Source organism: Tursiops truncatus, chromosome 6, assembly GCF_011762595.2.
Source record: "Tursiops truncatus isolate mTurTru1 chromosome 6, mTurTru1.mat.Y, whole genome shotgun sequence".
NCBI classification, from domain to species: Eukaryota; Metazoa; Chordata; class Mammalia; order Artiodactyla; family Delphinidae; genus Tursiops; species Tursiops truncatus.
This window is the reverse complement of record NC_047039.1, coordinates 95,216,934-95,243,883: the sequence shown is the minus strand read 5'-3', so window position 1 is coordinate 95,243,883 and position 26,950 is coordinate 95,216,934. Positions and strand designations below refer to the sequence as shown.

The 26,950-nt window shown below is 50.7% G+C and overlaps 2 protein-coding genes and 1 long non-coding RNA gene across 7 annotated transcripts; 2 read left to right on the top strand and 1 right to left on the bottom strand.

Moving 5' to 3' along the window:
- Window positions 1-133: 133 nt before the first annotated feature.
- LOC109551958 (uncharacterized) lies at window positions 134-23,095 on the bottom strand. 3 transcript variants are annotated; one of them, XR_012332645.1, is made up of 4 exons: window positions 7,738-7,760; window positions 4,627-7,138; window positions 3,505-3,598; window positions 134-2,331 (listed from the first exon to the last, which is right to left on the bottom strand). It is a non-coding gene; the product is annotated as an uncharacterized lncRNA (long non-coding RNA). The 3 variants fall into 3 exon arrangements; XR_012332646.1 differs by lacking the exons at window positions 4,627-7,138; window positions 7,738-7,760 and adding an exon at window positions 22,882-23,095; XR_002178660.3 differs by having other exon boundaries at window positions 6,849-7,760.
- On the top strand, window positions 4,851-14,722 carry ALAD (aminolevulinate dehydratase). Of its 3 annotated transcripts, none has more exons than XM_004326798.4 (12): window positions 4,851-4,978; window positions 10,150-10,336; window positions 11,294-11,344; window positions 11,810-11,906; window positions 12,277-12,412; window positions 12,520-12,603; window positions 12,703-12,791; window positions 13,013-13,068; window positions 13,156-13,243; window positions 13,332-13,418; window positions 13,792-13,921; window positions 14,570-14,722. In XM_004326798.4, exons 2-12 carry the CDS (start codon window positions 10,224-10,226, stop codon window positions 14,626-14,628), a joined length of 990 nt encoding a protein of 329 aa, XP_004326846.2. In that variant the 5' UTR covers window positions 4,851-4,978; window positions 10,150-10,223; the 3' UTR covers window positions 14,629-14,722. The 3 variants fall into 3 exon arrangements, with proteins under 3 accessions (XP_004326846.2, XP_019802078.2, XP_019802079.2); XM_019946519.2 differs by lacking the exon at window positions 4,851-4,978 and adding an exon at window positions 9,489-9,638; XM_019946520.3 differs by lacking the exon at window positions 4,851-4,978 and adding an exon at window positions 9,498-9,617.
- Window positions 23,096-23,158: 63 nt separating the features above from the next.
- HDHD3 (haloacid dehalogenase like hydrolase domain containing 3) lies at window positions 23,159-25,875 on the top strand. The gene is made up of 2 exons (XM_004311734.4): window positions 23,159-23,301; window positions 24,784-25,875. The coding sequence occupies exon 2, from the start codon at window positions 24,958-24,960 to the stop codon at window positions 25,711-25,713; it is 756 nt and encodes a 251-aa protein (XP_004311782.1). The 5' UTR covers window positions 23,159-23,301; window positions 24,784-24,957; the 3' UTR covers window positions 25,714-25,875.
- Window positions 25,876-26,950: the final 1,075 nt, after the last annotated feature.

Here is a 26,950-nt window from a genome sequence, read left to right as displayed (position 1 = left end):
TAAATTGGCAGTATTAATACCTACCTTAAAAGGAGAATTTTGAAAGATAACAAGACTTTTAGCACAGTGGCATGTACACAGCAAGGCCTTGTTTTTATTTTTGTTTTTCTCTTCCATACATATTTTCATTTCCCTTTGAATTAACAGAGCAGCTTCAGAATAGGAAAGAAATCATTTTTATAATCTTGTCGAAGATAATCTGTTTTCTTTCATAATAGTAGCCTAAGGAGAATGTAAAGTCTGGATACATACACAGCATAACATTTGTACTCTGTGTGATAAAGACTAATCTCTGTGGCTTCTACTAGACATAGGCACTGTTACCAAGTATTTGATTGCTTTTGGAGCAGAAGAATATTATTTAAGGATTACCAAAATAGTTCAAGTTTAACCTCAGTTTGCTCATTCTATATTAATATATTCATTTCTAATTGTGTAATTTTTTAATTTATGTAATATTGATTTATAACATAGGTTTCTTGTGTACAACATTCTGTTTCTACTTCTGTATACTCTACAACATGCTACCCACCAAAATTTTATTTTCCATTCATCACCATACTGTTGATTCCCTTTACCCATTTTTCCCTCCTCCTTGCCCCTCCCCCTCTGGTAACTGCTGCTCAGTTCTCTGTAGGTTTGGTTTGGTTTGTTAATTTATTTGGGGTTTTGTTTTAGTTTTTTATGTTGCACATATGAGTGAAATCATACGGTATTTGTGTTTCTCCACAGGACTTATTTCACTTAGCATAATAACCTCAAGGTCCATTCATGTTGTCACAAATGGCAGGGTTTCATCTTTTTTATGGCTGAATAGTATTCCATTGTATATATACACCACATCTTCATTATCCATTCGTTGGTGGGCACTTAGGTTGTTTCCATATCTTGGCTATTGTAAAGAATGCTGTGCCACGATGAACATAGGGGCGTATATCTAGAAATATATTGGTTTTTCTTTTTTGGCCGTGCTGCACAGCATGTGGGATCTCAGTTGAACCTGAGCCCCCTTCAGTGGTAGCATGGAGTCTTAACCACTGGATGACTAGGGAAGTCCCTAGAAATATGTCGTTTCTTTTTTTTTTTTTTTTAACATATCGTTTCTTAATTCCCATGAGCACCACACAGCCAAGCCCTCAAGTCCCATCTGGACTTCTGTGGCTTCCTTTGAGCTCAGTTTCCTGCCTCATCTCTGCTTCCCTTAGCTTCCTCTGTGTACTGCTTGCCAAGTGGATCTTCCTGGAACATTGCTATGTTGCAGTCCCTCACTGCTTTCTGTTAAGTCAAATCCATACCTAGGCCTGTTGTTATTCAAAGCCTGCTTAAGGTGGGCTCACCTGACCTTCTGTAACATGTTTCTACCCCAACGTAAGGCTCCAGTCAAGAATGAATCCCCCAAAGAACTCTTCCACACAACCCTAGTTCTTACCAAACTATGACTACCTAAGAAAAACCATGTTTCCTGCGAGTGGGGACTATAACTTAAAACTATAGAATTCAAGGACTGGGAAGAATCTTTGAGGTCATCCGCCAGTTTTTCCCAACCACACCTCTCTCAATCCTGTAGTGGTATCTGGATTTTGAAGTTTCCTTACTAGGCCAAGGTAATGTTTCTCCTCTGTTTTTAAGCACAGCCCTTCATGCTTAGAGATTCTGATTTGGATTTGGAGGGTGGGAGGATTACCATCCTTACCCATGCAAAATTACAAAAAATCTCCTATTTTCACAGATGGGAAATTGAGGCTCATCAGAGAGAAGTGACTTACCACTAATTTATAAAAGCTGGGATTCCGTTCCAGTGGTCCACTGCCTTGCTTCTATTTTTTTGTTAACTAAACTTTATTTTTGAACAATTTTAGATTTACAGAAAAGTAGCAGAGTATAACCATCACCCAATTTGCCCTCATGTTAATCTTACATAACCATGGTACATTTGTCAAAGCTAAGAAAAAACCCATTTGGATTTGGTTAACCAATTTCCTTTTTTGATTGAGATAAAATTCACAGAACATAAAATTAACCTTTTTTTTAATAAAGTTATTTATTTATTTTTGGCTGCATTGGGTCTTCGTTGCTGCGTGCGGGCTTTCTCTAGTTGTGGTGAGCGGGGGCTACTATTCGTTGTGGTGCGCGGGCTTCTCATTGTGATGGCTTCCCTTGTTGCGGAGCACGGGCTCTAGGCACGCGGGCTCAGTAGTTGTGGCTCGTAAGCTCTAGAGTGCAGGCTCAGTACTTGTGGCGCATGGGCTTAGTTGGTCCGCGGCATGTGGGATCTTCCCAGACCAGGGGTCGAACCCGTGTCCCCTGCATTGGCAGGCAGATTCTTAACCACTGCACCAATGGGGAAGCCCAAAATTAACCATTTTAAAACGAGCAACTCGGTGGCATTTAGCACATTCACAGCCACCACGTCTATCTAGTTCCAAAACATGTTCATCACCCCAAAATAAAACCTCATACCAGTCAAGCAGTTATTCCCCATGCTTCCCTCCCCTTGCCCCTGGCAACCACTAATATCTGGTTCTTTTTATGCTCTTCACAAGCATTTAGCCCAGTGCCATGTACCTACCTGGAAGGCACTCAATAAAGTGGGAGTTTGGGTTTTTTTTTTTTTTACTTTTTACTTAGTAAGTAGAATATACATACTAAAAGGTGCAAATAAGAGTAGAGGTTGATAAATTTTCACAAACTAAAGACATCTATGAAGGAATTCCCTGGTGGTCCAGAGGTTAGGACTCCACACTTTCACTGCCAAGGGCCCGGGTTCAATCCCTGGTTGGGGAACCAAGATACCACAAGCAGCACAGGTACAGCCAAGAAAAAAATTTAATTAATTAATTAATTAAACATATCCATGAAAGTAACACTGAGATCAATAAACAACATGACCAGCACCCTAAGAAGAACCTTCAATCTCCCTTCCAGTCACTTCCTATCTCCCCAGTAGTAGTCGCTATCTTGAATTCCAGCACAGGTTAATTTTGCCTGGGTTTGTGCTTCATATAAATGAATTCATACAATATGTTCTCTTGTGTCTGACTCCTTTTGCTCAGCGTTACATTTAAGAGTCATGTTGTTGCATTCACAATACTTTTTATGGATAAGAGTGACAGATTAAGGTAAAATTATATTTTAAAGGGGGGGGTGCTAGAAGTGGGAACAGGTCTCTCAGTCAAGAATAAGAGTGACATGGGAAAAATAGATTACACCAAACAGCAACATTCTTAAGTTTTCCACCCTGTTTGGGATCTTGGAGGTATCCAATGGTACTAATTATTTTTAGTTATCAATAAACTCAGAGATAGGAGAGGTATTTTGTTGTTGTTGTTTTTGGCCATGCCATGTAGCATGCGGAACTTCCCCGCCCAGGGATTGAACCCATGTCCCCTGCATTGGAAGCATGGAGTCTTAACTACTGGACCACCAGGGAAGTCCAGGAGAGGTGTTATGAAAGACCTGCTGGGCAGGGGATCTAAACTGGGGAAAAAAATAAATAGTAATTACCTCTGTGAGTTGAAGGAATATGGTTCGCAGGCAATGAAGAGAAGTCCCAGTGTGGCATGGGGCAAATTAATCTCCTGGCAATTATTTTCCCAGTCTATAAAATGAGGATAGTAACATAGTTGTCATCAAAATTAGGTAAGTGAATGTAAAATGTATGGTACTGTCCCTAACTCTTTAATGCACAAAAAAGCATTACTTTCTTTCCACCACCTTCCTTATTGGAACACAGATCAGAACTCTAGCAGCTGGGAACTAAGCAGTGTCATATTTTCCTAGCATTAAGCCTCTCTGCCTCTTAGACTTGGAGTATAAGGCGGTATAAAACAGGTTTGGGGTACAGATTTTGAGAAATAAAATCTGAGAATAAGTGTAATACAACCCTCTGACATTCTTCACAGTTCAAAGTCGACTTTTCAATAATCCCCCTCTCACTTTCACAAAGGATTTCCTGGGACTTCCCTGGTGGTCCAGCAGTTAATACACTCCCAATGCAAGAGGCCTGGGTTCGATCCCTGGTCAGGGAACTAGATCCCACATGCCACAACTAAAGATCCCGCATGCCACGACTAAAGATCCCGCGTGCAGCAACTAAGACCGGGCACAGCCAAATTAATAAATAAGTAAATATTTAGGGGGGGGAAAAGGAATTAATTTGCTAGGGTATTGATCCTGACCCCTATTTCACTCATCTAATGCTACCAGTTCACCCAAGCCCCATAAGCCTCACCAGAGCCCTCCTGCCCCATCTTTCCCCCCCAGACTTTTGGTCAAATCTCTCATTGTACCCATAATAGACAGGTCTGATGCCCCTATCAGACTTGGAGCCTTTCCAAAGTGCCCATGTCTTTCACATCACATCTCCCAAACTATGGTACAGAGTGAGTAAGCCCTGAGAAATTACGCTGGAATAAATTTTCTCTGAAAACTTGGAGGGCAGCCTGGTGCTGAACTCAACAACTTTAAAATGCTCAGTCCGCAAAAATGGACTTAGTTATTGTGTTAGGCACTATGGTGTTGTTTTAATGTCCTTGACATCTAATTATTCTTTCAATAAACAACCAGTGCCAAGTATGCGCTAGGCTGGGAAAAGAGGAGCTATAAAGAACACCTCAGGGCTCTAACCTCGAGGCCGGTTCACACGCAGCACCCTTGCCGCGCCGCTCCTGCGCCCCCAAGTGGGCTCCCCCGGGACTTCCGCAGCTCAGGAGCGAACCTCAGCGTAGGGAGGGGCGGGCCCTTCAGCCTTTCGGCAACCCGATTGGCCAGGCCTACTGACGTCAGTGGGCGTGGCATCGACCGGAGCCGACCTCAGGCCAAGTGCCCGCAGGGGGGATGGCCTGCACGCGGTAGGGGGCGGGCTGTGAGAGAGGGAGCTGCTTCCGGGAGAGCCGCCCCGCCCCCACGTGGGCCCTGGGAGACTAGAGCGCGCGGCAGTGCTGGCGGGAGTGGCGTCTCAGATTCCTTAGGGAGGCAGGTGAGTGGGGACTGGACTCGGGGAGATGGCGGACTTGGAGGCAGGGGCTGTGGCATCAAAGTCTTGTGTCCCCAGACCCAGACTCTGCTGTAATCCACAAGCGCTGGCGGTGCAGCCGGGGACGGAGTCACTCTGGGACTCCTATTTAGGCTCTTAGAGGTAGATTGTTCTGCTGCAGCGGGGTTGAGGTCTCTGCGTGGCCGTTGCCCTTGGGGACCCGGGTCTGGGCTCCGAGTGTCCTGGCTGGGGTCCATTCCCTTGGAGACCGCTTGGGTAGTCTCCATCAGTGGAGAGCCCGAGGTGCCTCGCAGGATGGGGGAGGGAGGTGCAAACAATAACAGCCGCTCTGTGCTAGGATTGTACATAAGTTACATGCATTGGCCCATTCAGTCTTAACAACAGCCCATTGACGTCTGTTCAAGTCCTTATTTACCAGATGAGGATTCTGAGGTCAGACAGCTGGAAGGTGACAGACACAGGATTTGAACCCACATCTACAGACTCCAAAACCCACACCCGTAACCCTCATGCTGCCAACTGCAGCCATGTACAGAGTCACCGTTCTGCCTCTTTCCTCCCTCACCCCCTTCACCCGGAGCTCTCCAGGAGCCCAGCTCCACTGATAAGCAGCTTTGAAATCTATACTTAAAGTATCAAGGGGTAATGGTGGACATTGAGGACTTCTCTGCTGGAGACCTGGATTCCTCCCCGAGATCTGCCACTGACCCCCTGCAGGATCTTGGACCAATGTCAGCCCAGTATCACCATCATTTCAATAATATAGTCAGCAAGCTTTAAGGAACCTCTTCGTCAGTACGTTCTAGGAATTTGTGGAACTGGCTGATTCTCCTTTAGCTCCAGAGGAGATTTGGGCTCTTCAAAGCCAAGTCAAGGCCTGGGTCTCCTTCTCTTTAATCCCTGTTCCTAGCACTGGGGCAGGCCCAGAGTAGATATTCAGGAAATGCAGTTTGAATAAACAGGTAGCCAGTTGGCTCCTTTTCAGAACTGCCTGACAGCTGCTGTCCTGGGCCCTTCTGGGGGTTTGGATTTCTCAGCCCTGGCCACCTTCTACCTAGCTGGCCCTCCCCTGCAAGTGGCAGAGCCTGCCATCGCTGGCAGCAGCTCACAACCCTCTGTGCCAAGACCACAGCCTCTGAAATCCTCAGTGGAGCACAACATGGGGGGATCAGGCCCTGCATCTCTTCTCAGCCCCTCCGGGTGGTAGTTCTCAGGGCCCAGCTTAGGTTACTCCCAAGTTGGAGAAGTTACCTTCTAAGGAAGGAGATACTTTCACAATCAATCTGAAATTTTACTTATCCCTCAGTGTTGCCTGTTCCATGAAGCCATCCATCCTTGATTCCCAGAGACACAGGTCCCTCCTATAGCATATAGTCCACCCCTCTACTGTAGCAACTGTATGGTGACTATTTCTCCTTCACCACATAAGCTGCTGGAAGGCAAGGACCCCACCTCAGATATCCTGGGAGACCCTGTGGCCCATCCAGGTTTGAGTGAAAGTTCTCCCTTCTGGGTGTGGTGCAGAGGACACAGCTGTGATCCACTCCAGGAGGTCTTGTCAGCCCACTTCTACTCCTAATGATAGTAAAAGTAGCTGCCTATTTACTGAGCGGCTACTGTGCCAGGCATGCACCTCTTCACTATCTCTGATTTTCTCTGCAGCTTTGCAAGTTTGATAGTATCATTCCCATTTCATAGATTACGAAATGAAGATTCTGCAACCTTGCCCAAAGTCATACACAGAGCACAGAGCAGACCTGGGACTGTTTGACCCTGAAACATTACTCTTTCTGCACTGCCTGCTACAGCCTTCCAGTTAAGCTAAGCTGTTCTGCATCCCATGGTGACTTACCCTTGTCTTCAGTGTGGTGTCACAGGATTTAAGCTGTGGCTTACGGGCTCCCTTAATTTGGGAGAAGTGCCCCTTCCAAGTATGTGAACATCTTCCAATTTTTCAGGGACTTTTGGCAAAGCAAAACCTCCACCTGGATTTGGCTCTGCAAACAGAGAAGCACCTCTGTTGCTCAGGGGGTGTTGTTCTACTGCACAGTTCTTTGTTTATTGGGGCTTCCCTGGCGGTCCAGTGGTTAAGACGCCACGCTTCCACTGCAGCGGGCACGGGTTCGATCCCTGTTTGGGGAACTAAGGTGACACGTGGCACAGCAAAACAAACAACAACAAAAAAAACAGATGTTTGTTTATTAAGCACGTATGTAACAGAATGACTACCTGTGGGGCAGGTGACAGGCCCTTGAGTAGAAGCCAGGAGACCCATGGTCAAGCCCAGCTTTGTACCTGACTCGCTGTGGATGTCAAATAACTCCTGTCTCCTTTCTGCGCCCTACTTTCCACAGCAGAATGTAAAAGATTAAACAGGGTTGGTGATTTTCAACTTTTTTATTTTTTTCAGCACTAATACCCATTTCTCAAATCTCTCTCTGAATCCTAAAATTAAAAAAAAAAAAAAACAGATAAAAGTGGAACTGCCCTAGTAAGGCCTCCCCCTCACCACTCTCTAACCCCCATCCCCAAACCCCCAGTCTCCTCCGGGTGAATTGGACTGCAAGGCCCCTAGGCAGCCCTGCCCTTTCGCTTCTGATAAGCAGAAGGCATTCGCTTTCTCAGCCTTCTAAAGTAAATGTGGGTTTGAAGCCAGTGGAATGCAGCTTTGGATTCCAGAAGCTGGGGGCCTGCTGCTATAAAGGTTCTCTGGAAAGTGAGTTAGAGACCCAAAGACCTACCTTCAAAATATGATGTGACTCTAGTATGACATTGAGCAAGTCAGTTAACCTCTCTGAGCCTCCGTCTCCTTATCATTAAAAGTTAGAACAATTCTCTGCAATTAAATGGGATAATATATATGTGTAAAGTACCTAGGGCAGTGCCCAGCACACAACATACACTCAGTATATTTTTCTCTGATACCCTCCATCTCTCCAAGGCAGAGATAGTATAGGCAGAGCAACGCCTACTGAATCAAGTGTTTATCAGTAGTATGGGGTATGGTAGGTAAAACCCTGCACTCATTGTCTACAACAAACTCAAATTCTGGCTCAGTCACTAGCTGTGTGGTCTTGGGCAAGTGACTTAACCTCTCTGAGCTGGGCTAATCCTTGGCAGACCTAAGAGCAAAATCTTGCACAAAATGGGCACTCAGGACTTTGTATCTGCTAAATGATTGCTCATATGGGAGTTGGGACATCTTTGGGGAGGCCTGGCTTGCCCCTGGGTCAGATGATGCGGCTGGCCCAGGGGTGTGGTGGTGGAGTGGATCCTGTGCGGCTCCTGATAACCCCAACCCCGCCAAGGAGGAGGATCAGATGAAACAGGCCCCTGAGCTAGTTGGGAGGGAGCCAAGGGGCCTGGGAGGCTGGAGGACAGGGGGAGGGGAAGGCATCATCAGTGTACTGAAGGACCCCCCACCAGGCCCAGAGAGTGTGCAGCTGTGGGTAAGTCCCTGCCCCTCTCTGGGCCTTGAGGTCCCATTCATACAAGGAGAGATTGGTGGCTCTTTGTTTTCCCCCTACTTGGCTGTTAGGCACCTCCAAAAGGAAGCGTCTAAAACGGAGCTCCCCACCTCCTCTCTCTCCAAGCTCACCTCCCCCCGCCCTCTTCCTGCCTGTCCCTGTCTCCGCTGCCCTCCAGGTCAAGCAAGCTAGCGCATCCGCCCCAAGAGACTGCCTCTTGGCCGCCTTAGGATGGCCCCTCCTCCCTACCCCTCTCGCCCCACAGCCTCTGTCCTCCTCTGCTTCTAGTCAGCTCTGCTCAGGATGCAAGAATTATCTTCCTAAAGCCAGGCTCTGAGCAGGCCCCTGCCCCGCCCCCTGCTCAGAAATCTTCCCCGTCCTAGGTCTGGCCGCCCCTCCCCTCCAAACACACATCCTCGATTGCCTCTTCAGTCCTCAGAGCAGTCCACAGCCCGTCCTCCTGGCCCCTTCTTTCCCCTCCGGAGGGAACATTCTCCCCTTTCCCTCTGCCAAGCCGAGCCCACTCATCCTGCAAAACCGAGTTCTAGTCCTGTCTTCTTCCAACAAGCTTCTGACCTCCTAACTCACATTGGAAGTCATGGTTCCTTCATGGTAGGCTCGGCCTCTCCGAGATGCGCTCAGTCAGCCCGATCCCCTGGGACTGCGGTGCCAACTGGATGAGAAATCATGTGTGCGAGTGCCTAGCATGGCCTGGCACATAGTAGGTGCTCAAGAAACAAACGTTAATGCCCCAGCTTCCGTCTTACACCCCTTATTTGGCATTTAGGGCATATTGTCTTGTACTTCATGTGGGTAAATGTATTTACTGTGTGGCAGAGTGCTGTGCAGGAGGCAAACATGAACTAAGTGTGGACCCTGCCCTGCAGAAGCTCCACCTACTGGGACGAGATAAGATAAGGCCACAGAGAACTGGTATATAAGAGAGACTGTGATCTGGGCAAGAAGAGATGCTGCAGGGGAGAGGGAAGGAGGGGCCGCCTGGTGAACAACCTGGTAGGACTTGGGGATGGGCAAGTTGTGGAAAGAGCACCAGCCCCCTAGGGAAAGAGGGTGAGCGGAACGCAGCCAAGTGTGCTTGGGGAGCGGCAGGAGGCTCTCGGGCTGGAAAAGCAGCCTCCATGGCCACTCCACAGGCATGTCTGTCTGTCGGCACGGTGAGATTTAATCCTCTTAGTGTGTGTCCGTGTACCAAGGGGTTAACAGTTTTCCCCTAGAGGTAGAATTACAGGAAATTTTTCTCTTTTTGCTTATCTGTACTTTTCTAAAATTTCTGCCATGGCCATGGACATTGTTCATGGAATAGGCAAAGTTTAAGTGGTGGCTAGATCAGGGCTTCTCATAGTAATGTCCAGTCCATCCTAGACTGATTCTTTGATAAAATGCAATGAAAATGAATTAATAGAGACATGTTGTTTTAAAAAAAGAGACCAAATAAAATACAAACCCAGATTTTATATTATTAGATTCAACTTGCTCTGGAGATTTCTGAAGTTTCATGAAAGTGCCTGTTTATCTTGGTGCACACCGGCAGGGATTGGTGAACCCCACTAGGAGTAGCACTGGGGTAGAGAGCAGGGGAAGCAGGAATCTGGAAAACTCTGCGGGTATGTGACCACCTCCCGGTGCCAGGGACCACGTCTCATGCGCCTCTCGTCGCCCTCACAGAGCTGAGCACGAGACAGACCCCCAAGAGCCCTCAGTTCCAGCCACCCGGCTGCCCTCTGTCCCCCCTGCCCACCATGCAGCCCCAGTCAGTTCTGCACAGCGGCTACTTCCACCCACTACTTCGGACCTGGCAGGCAACCACCACCAGCCTCAGTGCCTCCAGCCTCATCTACCCCATCTTTGTCACGTGAGTCCGCAAATGAGCCAGGTCTCTGATCGGCAGGGGGTGGGTTGAGTGTGTGTGCATGCACGTGAACAGAGCAGGTGTCTGTGTTGCGGGGATAAAGTGGGGCCGTCAGCTTGGAGCTCAAGGTATTGGAAGTGGCCTACTGGGTTAAGGACAGCCATTAAGAAAAAAACAAACCTTGAAGAGAATACAGTCTTCCCATTTGGAAAATAAAAACAACCCTTGCCTTTTTCATCCTGAGTTTTTGCAACAAGACAGAAGCCGAGACGATGTTTTGTTGGCTGTAAAGTACTGTGTACATGTCAGAGGTGGCAGTCATGATCAGTCATGATAGCACAGCTGATACGTATTGAGGGCTTACTGTGTCCCAGGTACTAGTATGCTAAGCACCGATGTATATTATCTCATTCCACCCTGACAGTATTCATATGAGAAAAATACGGATATTAACCCTTAGAATGTCATCTCCACGAGGGCAGGGATTTTTGTCTGTTTTGTTCACTGTTGTGTTGCCAGAGCCTAGAACAGTACCTGACACATAATAAGTGCTCGATAAATATTTGTTGAATGAATGAATGAACTGACCCAGGATACAGATGAAGGCCCTGAGGCTCAAAGAGTACCATTTGGCCAAGGTCGCCCAGTCAGTAAGTGGCTGGGATAGCAAGCAAGGACCTTCTGATCTCAGTGTCCAAGTTCTTAACCACTTGACTCCTTCCTAGGAGTACTGTTCTTTGAGTACAGTTGCTTGTTGTCACTGTTATTCTTGTTGTTCCTATTATTATTTCAGGCCCTGGGCTTGGCCAGGCAGGGGAACCAGACACTGGATCCCATCTTCCTCCCACCATCTCCACCTCCATATTCCTTCCGAGTTTCCCAACCATCTCTCCCAGTCACCCCCTCACCACTGGCCCTTCCCACAGCTACCAATCCATAGCCCATCCCCCGCTCTTGCAGGGATGTTCCTGATGACAAACAGCCTATCGCCAGCCTCCCAGGAGTGGCCAGGTAGGAGACGGAGTGGGGAGGGCGGGGTTATGATGGAGGGAGCAATTTCACAGGTGGAGGTGACAGGAAGCAGAAGCAGACCCAGGAGGCAGAAGATCCAGAGAGGCTGACTTCAGCTCAGAAGGACTGTCTCGGGGGGCAGAGTTGTTCCACAACAAAAGAGGCAGCCTCGGTCAGTAATGAGCTACCTGTCACCAGAGGCGCCACAGCAGAGGAACGCTGAACTTCAGATGGGAGGTCAATAACAGAACCTTGAAGGGGCCTTCCACAGCTGAATCCCATAGCTCTGCTACGTGGGGCCTCGGTTTTCCCATCTGTTTGGTGGGTGCATTCCTGCCTCTCCATGTACTGTGAGGCTTGAGCCCTCCTGGTGCCATGTGCACCTTGACTCTTAACAGAGGCGCAGGCCAGAGGCATGGGGGGACCCTAGCCTGGGACCTGCCTCACTTCAGCCCCTCCATGCAGGTATGGTGTGAACCGGCTGGAAGAGATGCTGAAGCCCCTGGTGGAGGAGGGCCTGTGCTGTGTCCTAGTCTTCGGCGTCCCCAGCAGAGTTCCCAAGGTGACAGATCAGAGGAGGGGTCAGAGGGAAGGGGAGGGGGAGGCTGCGTGAGGATAAGCTGAGGTTGCACGCTGATCACACCCTCGCTCCAGCCTTGTGCTGGCCCTGGGGCCACCGGTGAACGGACACAGCCACTGCCCTTGAAACAGCAGCCATGTAGGATCAGGAAGCTAAGTAGGGCTGCAGCTCTGAATGGTCAAGTCAGGTTTCCCTCTGCAAAGTGGGAACAGTCCTCCCCGTGCCTCCTCATCCAGGGGCTGTCGTGGTGATACAGGAGAGAGCCGGGGCTGTGCCCTGGTGGCTGGCCACCGTGCCTCCCAAAGGCTTCCTGTGATTTTGTCCTTCCGCTTTGTCCTTCCTCTGTCCCTAGGATGAGCGAGGCTCTGCGGCAGACTCCGAGGACTCCCCAACTATCGAAGCCATCCGTCTGTTGCGCAAGAATTTCCCCAGCCTCCTGGTGGCGTGCGATGTGTGCCTGTGCCCCTACACCTCCCACGGTCACTGCGGTGAGCTTCCCTCCTTCCACCAGCCCTGCTGCCACCAGCACTCCCACTGCGGTGGAGACGGGCCAAAGCCCAGGATGCTCCCCCAAACCCAGCTGTGTGTCCTGCAGGGCTTCTGAGTGAGAATGGGTCGTTCCAAGCTGAGGAGAGCCGCCAGCGGCTGGCAGAGGTGGCGCTGGCCTATGCCAAGGCAGGTGAGTGAGCCACCAGCAGAAATGGGCACCCCTGGGTCGGAGAGGTGGCAGGGTGGTAGGAGGGTCCCAGAGTTCTGAAGGCCACCCTCTGCCCTTTAGGATGTCAGGTGGTGGCCCCGTCGGACATGATGGACGGACGTGTGGAAGCCATCAAGGAGGCTCTGATGGCACATGGATTTGGCAACAGGGTAGGGGCAGGGGTGCAGGCAGCACGTGGGGAGGAAGTAAGAGAGCCTGGACCAGACCTGCCCCCGTGTCTGCACCTCGCACAGAGAAAGCAAGGCCCAGAGCTCCAGTGGGACTAGGACACACACCTCTACTTCCGGCCTGGGTCCTTTCTCTCCCTGTCACTTCACCCTGGGACATCTGGAGGGCTGGCTGAGCCGAGACCCCTATTATCTGCCCGTAGGTATCAGTGATGAGCTATAGTGCCAAATTCGCTTCCTGTTTCTACGGACCTTTCCGGTGAGTGGGGATGGGCAGGGGTCTGCTGTTGAATCCCTGACCCGTTAACCCAAAGCTGGAGCCCACCCTGGTGTCTCTGATTCCCAGGGACGCAGCTCAGTCGAGCCCAGCTTTTGGAGATCGCCGCTGCTACCAGCTGCCGCCCGGAGCACGAGGCCTGGCCCTCCGCGCGGTGGTGAGTGACCAGAGCGCCAGCCCCACCCGGCCTGTCCCCCTGTCACCTCGCCTCCCAGGCACTGCCCACACCGTAACTCATCCCTTAGGACCGGGATGTACGGGAAGGAGCTGACATGCTCATGGTGAAGCCAGGAATGCCCTACCTGGACATCGTGCGGGAGGTAAAGAACAAGGTGAGCACAGGGCAGAGACCAGAGGGGGCTCGGGGAGATGAGAGTGTGTCCACAGATTCTGGGCCCTTTGATCGAGGGACTGCAGAATCTCGGAGTTGAGCAGTCTTCCCAGGAACAGGAATCCCCAGCAACCCCCCTCCCCCTCCCCCGTCCCTGTCCCCGCCCGGGAACCACTGTGGGCCTCTGCGCCAGGGCTCGCAGGAGCCTTTGAACAGTTCTGCTTTAACAGCTCGAGGATGGGCCAGGCCGGCAGCAGCAGTGACTCAGGGCTTGGGGCTCAAGACGGTCACACATTGAGCAGGGAGGAAGGGATACTCCCAGAGGCATGCCCACCCCCACTTCAACCTGCCTGCCCCCCGCTGCTTCTCCCCAGCACCCTGAGCTCCCTCTCGCCGTGTACCACGTTTCTGGAGAGTTTGCCATGCTGTGGCATGGAGCCCAGGCCGGAGCGTTTGATCTCAAGGCTGCTGTACTGGAGGTCATGACTGCCTTCCGCAGAGCAGGTGAGCAAGCAGGGGTGGGAGTTTTTGACATGTGCCGCAGGGACTGATAGGCACTTTGACCAGACAGGGAAATAAAGTCATGAGACAGCCTGGAGTCTCATGCCTGGAAATGCCAGAGATCTAGACAGGCTGGGGAAAAGACATGAAACCGCAGGACAGAATGTGGAACAGTGAAGTACGCAGAGCCCTCTGTTATTTTTTGGTTTTGAGACCTTGGCCAAGCCACTTCTCTAAGTTCAGTGTCCTTGCCTATGAACTAGGGATAAGATAGCTGGTGCGTGGTTGTCAGGAGGATTAAATGAGATGCTACGTGTAATTGGCGTATGCTTGTCACTTCATAAATGGGAGCTGGTTTTGTTGGTAAAGCATACAGCGTGGGGAGGGAACTCACAGCTTACCTGTTTCCCCCACTGTGCAGTCTTATATATTGGCAAACTGAGGCCCAGAAGGAGAAAATGCCTTCCCCGAGGTCACACAACGTACAGAGCTAGGACTCACCAGAACTGAACTCAGGCTTAGGTTGTGACACCCGTGGGCTGTGCCTCTTCATGGTAGCCTTCTTCCCACCCCCGGCCCTCATCTCCCAGAAGGTATTCCCCGAGCTGACGCCCTGCCCTCCCCCTGCTTCCCGCTTCTCTCCCAACACAGGTGCCGACGTCATCATCACCTACTACACGCCTCAGCTATTGCAGTGGCTGAAGGAGTGATGGAGAAAACGTGCAAGACCCAAGAACTAGAACTTTTTAACTCCTGAGCCTTGGAGAAGTGAAAACCAAAGTAAACGATGCTTTTGGAACTGTGTGCTCGTGCCCGCTTCCTGCTTACGCGCTGGCAGGCACCCAGAAGCCCTGGGTGTTTCTGCCAGAGTGCCACATCTCCCCACTCACAGCCACATCCTCATGGGCTCTCCTAGGCTTCCCTACCCCTCCCCTGGGTCAACCCTGAGGCTCACCTCTGCCACCCCAGCTCCTTCCTCAGGGGCGGCTTCAGCTTGAAAGCCACCAGGAATCAGGGGCATTGGCTCAGTGGGGCCTGGGAGGAAGGCTTGGAGCATTAAAGGAAAAGGAGGGCAGTTGAATCTTGGACCCTCAGAAGCTCTGGAAAGCTCGAGGCCTCTGGCAGCAGAGCTGGGCACACTGGGACTGAGGCTTAGATTGACACCCTGGGTTTAGAGTTGAGATTTGCTGCGATTCCACTGGAAGGCGATTCCCACACAGGCCAGTGCTTGCCAGGCTGCCTGAGATCTCCTGTTGTTCTCTGAGCCATAACCCCAGAGAAGAATTACTCATTAACGAGCAGAAAAGAATTATTCATTAACAAGCAGGAACACTGCCTAAGGATAGAAATTCGGAAGCAAAGAGAGAGTTCCTGACGGTTGGAGATGCCACCACCAAAAAGGATTTTTATTGAAGAGGTGTTTTTTGAGAAGGTCTGCTTTGTGCCCACACACAATGCTGGGTCCTGGGGGTATAGCAGGACAGACCTCAGCTTGTCTCTGAGTGGAATCTATACAAGGAGAACAGGGGTGACAGAAAACAACAAGAAAACAGACGAGGCAGTTATACATTGTAGTAGTGCTTCTAGGGAAAGAAAGGGTCTGAGACAGAGAATAACAGATGATGGGCCTCACTTGAGAAGCCCTCCATGAGGTTGAGGGACAAGGAAAGACCCTTACAGAGGACAGAGGGAAGCAGACACCAGAAGCTGCGAGAATGACGGAGTGCACGGGCTCCTGCAGTGGGAGGGGCTTGGCAGGGCCGCTGGGAGCCAGATGAGGAAGAGGAAGGTGGGCTGCAGGACTGGAGGTTGGAAAGGTAGATCCTGCACCTTGTAGGAAACTTGGGTTCTATTTTGCATCTGATAGAAAGCCATCTGAAGGATCTTCACCAGGACTTGTATGTGTTCCAATTTCCCCCATTCTGCTCCTGTGAAAAAAATGGAGGGGTGAGGGGCCTCCCTCGTGGCGCAGTGGTTGAGAGTCCGCCTGCCGATGCAGGGGACACGGGTTCGTGCCCGGTCCGGGAAGATCCCACATGCCGCGGAGCGGCTGAGCCTGTGAGCCATGGCCGCTGAGCCTGCGCGTCTGGAGCCTGTGCTCTGCAACGGGAGAGGCCACAACAGTAAGAGGCCCACGTACAGCAAAAAAAAAAAAAAAAAATGGAGAGGTGAGCCAGAAAAGGCCTGGTCGGGAGACTGTTGGTGACCCCCTGGAGCAAAGACAGTGGCCTGGACCAGGGTGGTGGCAGTGGAGAGAGAAGGAAGCAGAACATATTCAGAATACACTCTGGAGATAGAATAAGATTTTGCTGATGCTTTCACATTGGGGGGATTGAGGGAGGGAATGGGAGGCAACAGATGCCTTCATGGGTTTCTGGCTTGGGCAGCTGGTTTCCATTCATTCTGAGGGTGACGCGACGTAATGTTTCCCCCCAGTGAAGGATCAGGGCCAGCTAAGGAGGTGCCAGTTTGTAAGTCCACCTGCCGGTCTGCAAAGTGACAGAATCCCAACTCTAGAGTCAAAGCAAGGTTAGTTTGGATGTTATAAAATTTGGAATTATATGAGTCAGAAGCAGCTCCCCTCTAACTCCTGCTAGTTTTCCCCAGAGCTGTGGCCGACTTAACTGAAGATCTGAGCTCATTCTGTCCTCAGCCTTTGGGACTTGAAGAGTCACCTAGAGGCCTGAAACATTCATGGGAGATCAGCCATTGATGGGCCTCAGGGCTTGGGCCACACCAGACCCTTCCACCACCTTGGTTTCTTGGCTTCCTGGCCCCTGGCCCCTGAGCTCATTTCTGGTTAGTGTGGAAGGGAACATCCTTCAAGGCCATCCTACATTCATCATTGCCGAGCACATATGGGGGCCTGGCTCTGTTCTAGGCACATGGAGATGGGAGATAGACACTGCCTTTTAGGTACAAACAGCCCTCAGGGAGCACATAACCGTGTCGAGAGCCCCCAGGGGTAAACTTTGAGTGGAGTGATGATGAGTCTTCCTGAGGAGAACCAAGAGGCGGACCTGTTACCAATGATGTGACAGGTGCTGTGAAGGCCACACCTGGCCTGACCTGGTTTGAAGATCAGAAAATACTTCCCCTAGGGTCTGATATTTAAACCTAGACCTGGAGAACGAGCCACCAAGCTGAGACATGTTTAGGGAAGGGCATTCCCGGCAGAGGGAACCCTGGGGCTAAAATGAGCTGGAAGGCTGGCGTGGCTGGAACACAGGGAAGGATGGGGAAGAGAGGCCTGAACTGAGCAGAGAGACACCAGGGCCAGAGCGTGCCGGGGTTCAGAAGCCATGCTGAAGGAAGAGGGAGAGCCTTCTCATGATTCCCGGAGAAAGGGAAGCCATCTGAAGGCTTTACTCAGGGGAATGAGTGGCTCTCGATTTGCATTTTATAAAAGCATTTTGACAGCACTGTGGCAAAGTGCAAATAAGAAATGTGGCCTAGACTGAGTGGTGACGGTGGGGATGGAGAAGGGAATGGATTTAGAAGGTAGTTTAGATGTCAAGGACGAACCTGGCTTGAGCTCCTGGGTGGCTGATAGGCCATTTACTGAGGTGGGAAAGCTTGGAAGGGGAATCCTAAATTGAGCTTGGGTTTGCAATGAGGAAGCTCTATCGACAGAGTTTATGTGACTCTCCCAAGGCCACTCAACAAGTTTGTGGCAGAACTGGGGCAGAACCCCAGTCACCAAAAACAGCAGAGCTGGGATTTGAACTCACAGAGCCCAACTCCAAGGCCTCTACCCTTACCCACTGTGCCATACCACCTCCTAATAAACTAACAAAATTATGGCCCTAACATTATGCTATTAGTAGTTCCAGTAATGGGGTTGCCTTCAGGCATCATGGTCTATGTGAGTGGCACCCTCTGGAGTCAGGACTCGGCACCTGAGGTACCAGCCTACTGTCTGCTCCACCCCCACCCCTCTATGCTTTGTCTACAAACGCAGTAATGACCAGGCAGGCAGCTGGAGGGATCTGGGTGGTCCTGGGGGGCCTGGCTCCTCCATAGTCCCCGTCTCCTGCTGTGTGCCTTCTTCTTGCTAGTCGTAATTTTATCTTTGGGCAGAGAACTCAGTTTTTAACAATCAACAAGGCATTTTATTCTCAGATTTCCAGGCATCTGGTGAGCATTAAGGGCCTCTCTCAACAAGATTTGATTTTTTTATTTCCCTCTCAGATGTGCCAGCGTGGACGGTAGCTTGTCTCTGGGACATCCTGAAGGCCACCACAAATAGCCGACACATTCCATCGTCCTCACTTTTTGTTTCTCTAAGATCCCTAAAACTGGGCTTCCCTGGCGGCACAGTGGTTAAGAATCCACCTGCCAATGCAGGGGACACGGGTTCGAGCCCTGGTCCAGGAAGATCCCACATGCCGCGGAGCAACTAAGCCTGTGCGCCTCAACTACTGAGCCTGTGCTCTAGAGCCCTTGAGCCACAACTACCGAGCCCGCGTGCCACAACCACTGAAGCCCGCGTGCCCTAGAGCCCGTGCTCCGCAACAAGAGAAGCCACCGCAATGAGTAGCCCGCGCACCGCAACGAAGAGTAGCCCTCTCTTGCCGCAACTAGAGAAAGCCCGTGCGCAGCAACGAAGACCCAGAGCAGCCAAAAATAAATAAATAAATTTATTAAAAAAAAAAAAAGGTCCCTAAAACTACCTCAGTGGGCCTATGGTTGAGGGTCCCCCAAAACAACAGGCATTTTAACCAAACATTTTACTACCAATTTCCCAACTAGGGAAGGGGGAGTCCTGACCTATTATATGCCCCATGTGGACTCTGCCGGCCAATTCCACATATCAGGGCCTGTGACTTATAACACCCTATATTCTACATTGTTCTGGGTACTCTTGGTTGCCAGTGACAGAAACTTAATTCAGTAACAAAAAAGGAAGTAATTGGTTTCTATAATTGGGCTGTAATAAGGTCAAGTGTAGCTGGATCTAGGGTCAAAGGCTCTCCTGGAGACCTCTGTCCCTTCCTAGCTCTCAGATGTGTTTGCCTCAGCTTGGCTTTATTCTAAAATGGGCTTTTGCCACTTAACAGCACATGATCCTTAGATGGTCCTTAATCCCAGAGAAAGATCCTTTCTATCCCATTATTCACATAGCAAATCTCTGGAGGTCTCTGATTGGTTCTGCTCAGGTCACATAACCAGCCTCTCCGTTCAGTCCCTATAAACAATGGAATGGGAGATGTGGCACCATGATTGACAAGGTCTCCCTCCTTACACGGAAGGCTGGTGGGATCTCAGGGCTTTTGCACCTGTGGTCGTCCCCTTTGCCAGGAATGCTTTCCCCAAAATCTGTATGGCCGTTTCCTTTTCATTGTTAAAATCTTGGTTTAAGTGTCACGTCCTCAAAGAAACCTGCCCTGACACCCAATTTAAAGTCATTCCCCCGTCACCCTGTGTTAGTCAGGATTCAAGTGTAGTAATTATAACAAAAGCCAAAATAACGGTAACTTAAGATGGAAATACGTTTCTCTCTAAGTAGTCCAGGCTATGTCAGCTATATGGGGTGGTGGGTCACGGCTCCTGCCTCGTTCTTCATCCTCAACACATCTCCGCTTCTATCTCGTGATCATAGATGGAGGGTCCAGTTCCCACCATCAGGTCCTCTTTTCAGTCAGGTGAAAGAGGAGAAGGGCAAGAGGGCATGACGCTTCTTTACAAGGGCCCAACCTGAAAGTTGTACACACCATTCTGCCCTTGTCTGAACTTAGTCACAGGGTCACACCTAGTTGTGTAAGGGAGGCTGGAAAACAGAGCCTGGTGGGGCAGCCCTGTACTCAGCTAAAACTCAGGGGTTCAATTACTAAGGAAGATGGAGAGAATGGATATGCAGGCAAATGGCCATTCCCAACACATGGAGTTTCTTGTAATCACGGAAACAGTGCTCAGACTATCAAAGTAAAGAGGTCCTTAGTAACCTAAGTAACCACTTAGGTTACTAAGTAACCATTCTAATTCTATAGATGAGAGACAGACTCAGAAAGGGGACTTGTCCAAATTCACACAAGTCAGTGGCAGACCAAGGATGGATATAGGTCTCCTAACTCCAAGCCCAGTGCTCAAAAGTCAGGGAGGGATTGCAAGGGGTAGAGGTGAGGGATTGCTTTTAGAGGGACTTTCTCCTTTTATGTATTACCTTAGCTTGAAGTGCATTTTTATATTCATGTATTTTATCTAACAAGGATATATTCATGTGTTATTCATGTAAATTAAGTGAAAACTTGGCCAATACACATGAAAAGGTTTTATCTTCACTAGTCAACGGAGAAATTAAACTTAAAACCATAATGAGATACCACCATACATCTATCAGAATGCCTAAAATTTTTTAAAAAATAGACAATGCCAATTTTTTAAAAATTAATTTATTTGGGCTTCCCTGGTGGCGCAGTGGTTGAGAGTCCGCCTGCCAATGCAGGGGACACAGGTTCGTGCCCCGGTCCGGGAAGAACCCACATGCCGCGGAGTGGCTGGGCCCGTGAGCCATGGCCGCTGAGCCTGTGCGTCCGGAGCCTGTGCTCCACAACGGGAGAGCCCACAACAGTGAGAGGCCCGCGTACCACAAAAAAAAAAAAAAAAAAAAAAATTAATTTATTTATTTTTGGCTGCATTGGGTCTTCCTTGCAGTGCCCGGAAGTTGTGGTGAGCGGGGGCTACTCTTCATTGTGGTGCACGGGCTTCTCATTGCAGTGGCTTCTCTTGTTGTGGAGCACGGGCTCTGGGTGCGTGGGCTTCAGTAGTTGTGGCACGCGGGCTCAGTAGTTGTGGCTCGCGGGCTCTAGAGCGCAGGCTCAGTAGTTGTGGTGCACAGGCTTAGTTGCTCCACGGCACGTGGGATCTTCCTGGACCAGGGCTCGAATCTGTGTCCCCTACATTGGCAGGCGGATTCTTAACCACTGCCCCACCGGGGAAGCCCAACAATGCCAATTTTTGAGACTGTGGAGCAAGTGGAATCTCACACGACTGGTACAACCACTTCAGAAAACTTGCCCCATCTACTGAAACTGGACATACACATATGTATAGGCTAGTGATTCCACATCTAGGGATTTACCCAACAGAAATGTGTACACATGTGACCAAAAGATGTGTGCAAGAATGTCCATAGCAACATTTTCTAATATTTGTAATAACCAAAAACTGGAGATAACCCAAATGCCCATCAACAATAAAATGTGGGGTATTCATATAATGGAATATCACAGGAAGGAGAATGAATGACCTGTAACTACTCAAAGCAACATGGATGAATCTTACAACTAACATTTTGAGCAAAGGAAGCAAGACAAAAGAGTGCATGCTGTATTATTCCATTTAGATACAGTTCAAAGACAAGTATAACCATGAATTTAGAAGACAGCGTAGTGGTTCCCCTTCATGGGAGTAAGTGACTTGGAGAGGACAGGGACACCAGGGTTCTGGAGATGTTCTTTTTCTTGGTCTTGGTGCTGACTGCATAGGTATGTTCACTTCATAAAAATTCAAGGACATATACACTTCTTTGCACTTTTCTCTATGTATATTTTAATAAAAGTTAAAAAATAAGTAAATGAAATTCGATTTTTTTTCTTTTTTTTTTTGGCCACGCCACGCAGCTTGCAGGATCTTCCCTGACCAGGGATTGAAGCCGCACCCTTGGCAAGCATGGAGTCCTAACCACTGGACCACCGGGGAATTCCCTAAATGAAATTTTAAAGAGAGAGAGATGTGTGTGTGGTGGGCCCAGCCTGGGTTTACTTAGTGCTTTTGGATGAGAAGCTCAAGGAAAAAACCCTCATGTAAGAAGCTTGGTTTCTCAAAGAGAAATAACCTAAGCCAGCAGCCAGTATTGTGACATGCCAGGTCCCTCCAGGAGCAATCACCAGGCCAGAGTCCACACAGGGTAGATCACAGGATGAAACCCCCTAGGAATTTGTCATCTGCCTTAGGAAGGAAACTATACCCAGGAAGTGGACCCATTTTTGAACTGACAAATCAAAAAGAAGCTTGTTTCAAAATAGCAGGACCTCTCATTGGCTTTCCTGTGACATGTAAGGTTCCCTTTTCTCAGCTGAAAAAGTTACTCAGAGAAAGAAAGGACTGGAGTCAGGCTCTCCCTTGCCAGGCAAGGTCTGAGACTCTGACCTTTGTGTTTCCTCACAGGCCTGAGCCCAGTGAGGGTAAGGCAGTTCTGAATGAAATGAACAGACCAGCCTTGGCATATAGAAGGATGTGTTGTTTTTATTTTTTTAAAAAAACGGGGGGGGGGTGGAGGGAAGGAAGAAAGAAGATTGCATGCATATTTGTGTGCCCTAGAAAAATGTCTGATAGCATAACAACCAAAACTGCAGCAATCCCTGGGAGGTGGTTGGGAAATGGGGAGGCCATTGCCCTTGCTCAGCTGTACTTGTCCTTAAGCTTCACCTGGCTGCCATTCAGATCTTTTGCTCCTCCCCTAACTGGTTCATCCAAAGAGGTCCCTCGTCACTGCTCATGAAACCACTGTTTTCTACCTCCATAGCTCTTACCACTTCTGAAATCTTGATTTTTGTCTGCCATGCCATGTTGCATGAAGGCAGGAACCCCGTCTTATTTCTCGCTATATCCTCCGTGAAGAACAGGGTCAGGCACAGAGTAGATGTTCAATAAGCAGTTAGTGAAGGAATGAGGTTGGGCTTTTGCTTTTCACTTTGTACACTTTGTATTTTCAAACGTTTTTGAGATGAACGACAACTTTTTTTTCATCAAAAGAAAAAATAAATCAGCAGGTTACTGCAGAGGACTCTACCCTCAGCAAATTGTCTTGGGTTAAGACAGGTTTCCACCTGAAAGCAATTCCCTCCTAGTACCGACGGGGAACTCAGACCAGAGAGGGGCAGCGCCTTGCCCAAGTTTACCCAGCACTCAGCAAGCCAGACCGGGACCCAAATTCCCCCCTCCCAAATCAGGCTGGTTACCTCCGGGGAGTGGGGGGCGGTGTCCGGATCCTTGGGAGGAGGAGTGGGTCTTCAGAAGGGGCAGAGAGGGTCACGGAAGGGACGGGGAGGGCAAAGGAGCACGGTGAGCGGGGACTAGAGTTCCGGGTTGAGGAAGGCGAAGGTTCAGCGGGAACAAGCGGAGAGGCCAGAAAGAAGTGGAGGGGGCGGGGCGGGACGAGGCGTGGCGTAGGGGACGGGGAGAAGCGTAGGGGGCGGGGCGAAGCGTAGGGGCGGGGCGAGGCGATGCGTAGGGGGCGAGGCGAGGCGGAGGAGGCCGGCGGAGGAGGCCGGCGGAGTGCTGGGACACGGGAGAAGAGGGTCGCCGCTGAGCTGCTGCCCCCTTTCCCGAGCGGGCGTGCGGCTGCGGCTTCTTTCTTGACCGGCTTCCCCGCGAGGCAGGTGGGTCGTGTGCCCCGGGGACTGGCGCGGGAGGTTCCGCTGCATACCGCAGGGGTAGAGATGTCGCTCTAGCAGAAGGCTACCTGGACTTTGGCCTCACCGAACCCTGGAGGTGGGGAGGGAGAGTGAGCAATTCAGGCCTGCAGCCGGAGGCCCCAACTTCGGCTTCCAGAAATGGAAAACGCTGTGGGCCCTTTGTTCTAGTCTTAGCTATGCCAGTGGCTCCCTGCGTGACTCTGGACGAGTTCCCGCCCCTCTCTGGGCCTCCGTCTACCTATCTGCAAAGTGAGAGGGTCTTTGGACGGGTCTCCCTAAGTTCCAGACTGACTTAAATTCATTTCCTTGATAAACTTCCTCTAGGGCTTGTCCCCAGATTCACCAGCCAAGTCCGTCCCTCAGCAACAACTTGGCAGCACTCTGAACTCTGGTCCCTCAAGTTTTAGCTGAACAGGTTGCATGTCTGGAATCAGTTCCGTCTGGGGCAAGAAGCTGCGTCCAGCCTCTAGACTTTAGGCTGAGGAATTTGTTTTCTGTGCACTGGGTCAGTAATCCTTCACTGGCTCTCCACCCAGGGAGGCGTCATCATCTGGGGCTGAGAGAGGCTTTAAGACAGGTAGGAACAGGCTGCTCTGTCCTGCCTTTTGTCCTGGGCTGTACAGGTTCACTAAAATCAGATTTTTTTTTTTTTTAATCCAAGTACGTCTAAGCAGTGGAAGGGAGTACTGGCCAGAGAATGTGGAGGTTTGGGTTCTAGTCCTGGCTGTGCCGCTGGCTGCCTGTGACCTTAGGCGAATATCTGCCCCTCTCTGGCTCAGTCTTTCCCGGCTGAACAGTCAAGGGGTGGGTCAGATGGTCTGCAAAGACTCTGCTGTCTTTCATATTCCGAACAATAGTAATAGCAGTCATAATAATTGTTTCCTTAGCTGACCTACGAGGCCCTGCCTGAGCTGGCCCCTATCTACCCAAAGCACCAGACTCCTTGCCCTGCCTCAGGGCCTTTGCACTTGCTGTTTCCAGTGCCAGGAATATTTAATCATCTCCATTTCCTGAATAGGCTTTCTCAGATCTCCACTGACACGTCACTTGCTTAGGAAGTTCCCCGACAACAAAGACTAAATCGGGTTTCTGGATTGATATCCTTCCTCATGGTACATGCTGTCTTCATTATGCTTAAGTATTCATGTAGTTCTTTGTCCGATAGCTGTATCCTCTGTTCTTTAATGCCTGTGCATGCCATGAGGCCTAGAAATCTGTCCCTTTCCCAACATCTAGCACATAATAGGTGGAGTGAACAGATAATCTCATTTAGTCCAGCAGTCTTATGAGGTTGAGTCACTGTGCTCTTCTTACACATGAAGAGACTGGGCTTCAGAGAGTGACACTCTTAGGGTCACACAGTGAGTTGGCAGTGTCAGAATTTGAACCCAGTCTGTCTCAGACTCCGAGGCCTGAACTTCCACCTCACTTGCCCTCACACTCCAGGATCTTCTGCTGTGAAGACGTTACCTAAGTACCAGCAGATCTGACCCACGAAGCCTGGAAAGAGAAGACCATCAGGTTCTTGGGCGCGGTGCCGTCCAGCTCCACCTCCCCTAGAGGCCCCCGGACCTGAGCAGAGGTGGAAGTGGGGTGGCCTGGCCCCCCTCCTGCAGACCCATGGCGCGTCGGCTCCAGTTACAACTGCTGACGTGGGATGTGAAGGACACGCTGCTCAGGCTCCGCCACCCCGTGGGGGAGGAATATGCCGCCAAGGCCCGGGCCCACGGGCTGGAGGTGGAGGCCGCGGCCCTGGGACAGGCCTTCGGGCGGGCATATAGGGCTCAGAGCCACAGCTTCCCCAGCTATGGCCTGAGCCGTGGCCTCACCTCCCGCCAGTGGTGGCTGGATGTGATCCTGCAGACCTTCCACCAGGCAGGCATTCGGGATGCCCAGGCTGTGGCCCCCATCGCTGACCAGTTGTACGAGGACTTCAGCAGTTCCCGCACCTGGCAGGTGTTGGAGGGGGCTGAGGCCACCCTGAGGGGGTGCCGAAAACGAGGTCTGAGGCTGGCAGTGGTCTCCAACTTTGACCGACGACTGGAGGACATCCTGGCGGGTCTTGGTCTGCAGGAACACTTCGAGTTTGTGCTGACCTCCGAGGCTGCCGGCTGGCCCAAGCCCGATCCCCGCATTTTCCATGAGGCCTTGCGCCTTGCTCAGGTGGAACCGGCAGTGGCAGCCCACATTGGGGACAGTTACCAATGTGATTACAAGGGAGCACGGGCCGTGGGTATGCACAGCTTCCTGGTGGCTGGCCCTGAGCCTTTGGACCCTGCGGTCAAGGATTCTGTACCCCAAGAACACATTCTCCCCTCACTGTCCCATCTCCTGCCTGCCCTTGACCGCCTGGAGGGCTCACCCCCAGGGCTTTGAGTCTGGCGAGGGAAGCGGTCAGGCCCAACAGACACTGGAGACAGGGAGCTCCTTCTTTCCCTGAGATCTGGCCTTCACCCCCCCACCCCCCGCAGCCTCCATAATGCATTCCGACTATAAAGCAGTGAATGCGGGGCATTCAACCCTGCGCCACTAACCAGCTCCTGGTCTCTGAGATGCTTCATTCCTCACACCTGTGTCCATTTTCTACCATGAGTCCCCCCTCACCTCCAACAAGATTCATGAGGGCCCAACTAGCTTCAAGACCAACACTTTCAAACTTTCTTTTTAGCAGCAGGGCCTTTCGTCATGGGAGAGCTTATGTGGAACCCCAACATGCAAATCAGGAAAAATGAGAAACTGCTAGGGTTGAAGCAGAGGTCCTGGGGCCCTTCATTCAGGCCCTGAAGCCTCTGCGACTCTCCCCTGAGAAGCCTGAGATCAGAGCTTAGTACCTGCGGGTACTGGAGGTCTCGTTTAGGCGTGTCTCACTCCGAAGCCCACTGGCTTGACTGCGAGGTTACAAGTAGAATGGGATCCGTGTCACACGAGGCGTAATGCAGCGGGGATCCAGGGAGAACAGAGAAGGTGTCCTAAGGATGGCGGTCCTGAAGGGCACCCCAGTCATAGGAATAGCTTGGGGGTGGGAAAGCACAGGGAACAGGGACTGGAACACGAGGTGGCAGGAGTGCAGGGAATATGGGGGGAATCACTGGAGATTGAAGTAGGTTAGGCTTTTAAAATTCTATGTCTCTTCCTGCCTTTCCCCCTTCACACACCTCTCTACATCGTATTTACTGGACACCTGTGCCTTGCCCAGTGCCAGGCACAGGGGGTACCACAAGTAAAAAGCACACAAACAGGCATACACAGTGTATGTTCTGGTGCCAACAGGCAGGGAGGACTCTGGAGTGGACCCTGAGCTGGGGGTGGCCTGTAGATGGGCAGAGGGATAAGAGGGGCATTCCTGGCAGTGGGCCCACAAACTGTGGACTGAAGACTGCTGTGGGGAGTTGGACTGGTGGTTGGGGGAGCATGGCCTGGGGGCCTTTGGGTGCCAAGTAGAAGAAATTGGCTTTGACCCAGGTTTGAGCAGAGACTGTGCCCAGGCAAAGGCAGGGAAGCTCTTCTCAGACTTGGCCGAACCTCTTGTGGGTCTGTCTTCCTTGGGCTTGGTGCTGAGGCCAGGCGACCCAACATTAATTCCCAACTGTCAGGCAGTGAGGAGATGGGGCAT

Coding starts and splice junctions, on each gene's coding strand:
- ALAD (XM_019946519.2), top strand. Junction 11,907..12,276: donor TCCCCAGCAGAGTTCCCAAG/GTGACAGATCAG, acceptor CTCTGTCCCTAG/GATGAGCGAGGCTCTGCGGC. Junction 13,922..14,569: donor GACTGCCTTCCGCAGAGCAG/GTGAGCAAGCAG, acceptor CTCCCAACACAG/GTGCCGACGTCATCATCACC.
- HDHD3 (XM_004311734.4), top strand. CDS start 24,958: ATGGCGCGTCGGCTCCAGTTACAACTGCTGACGTGGGATGTGAAGGAC.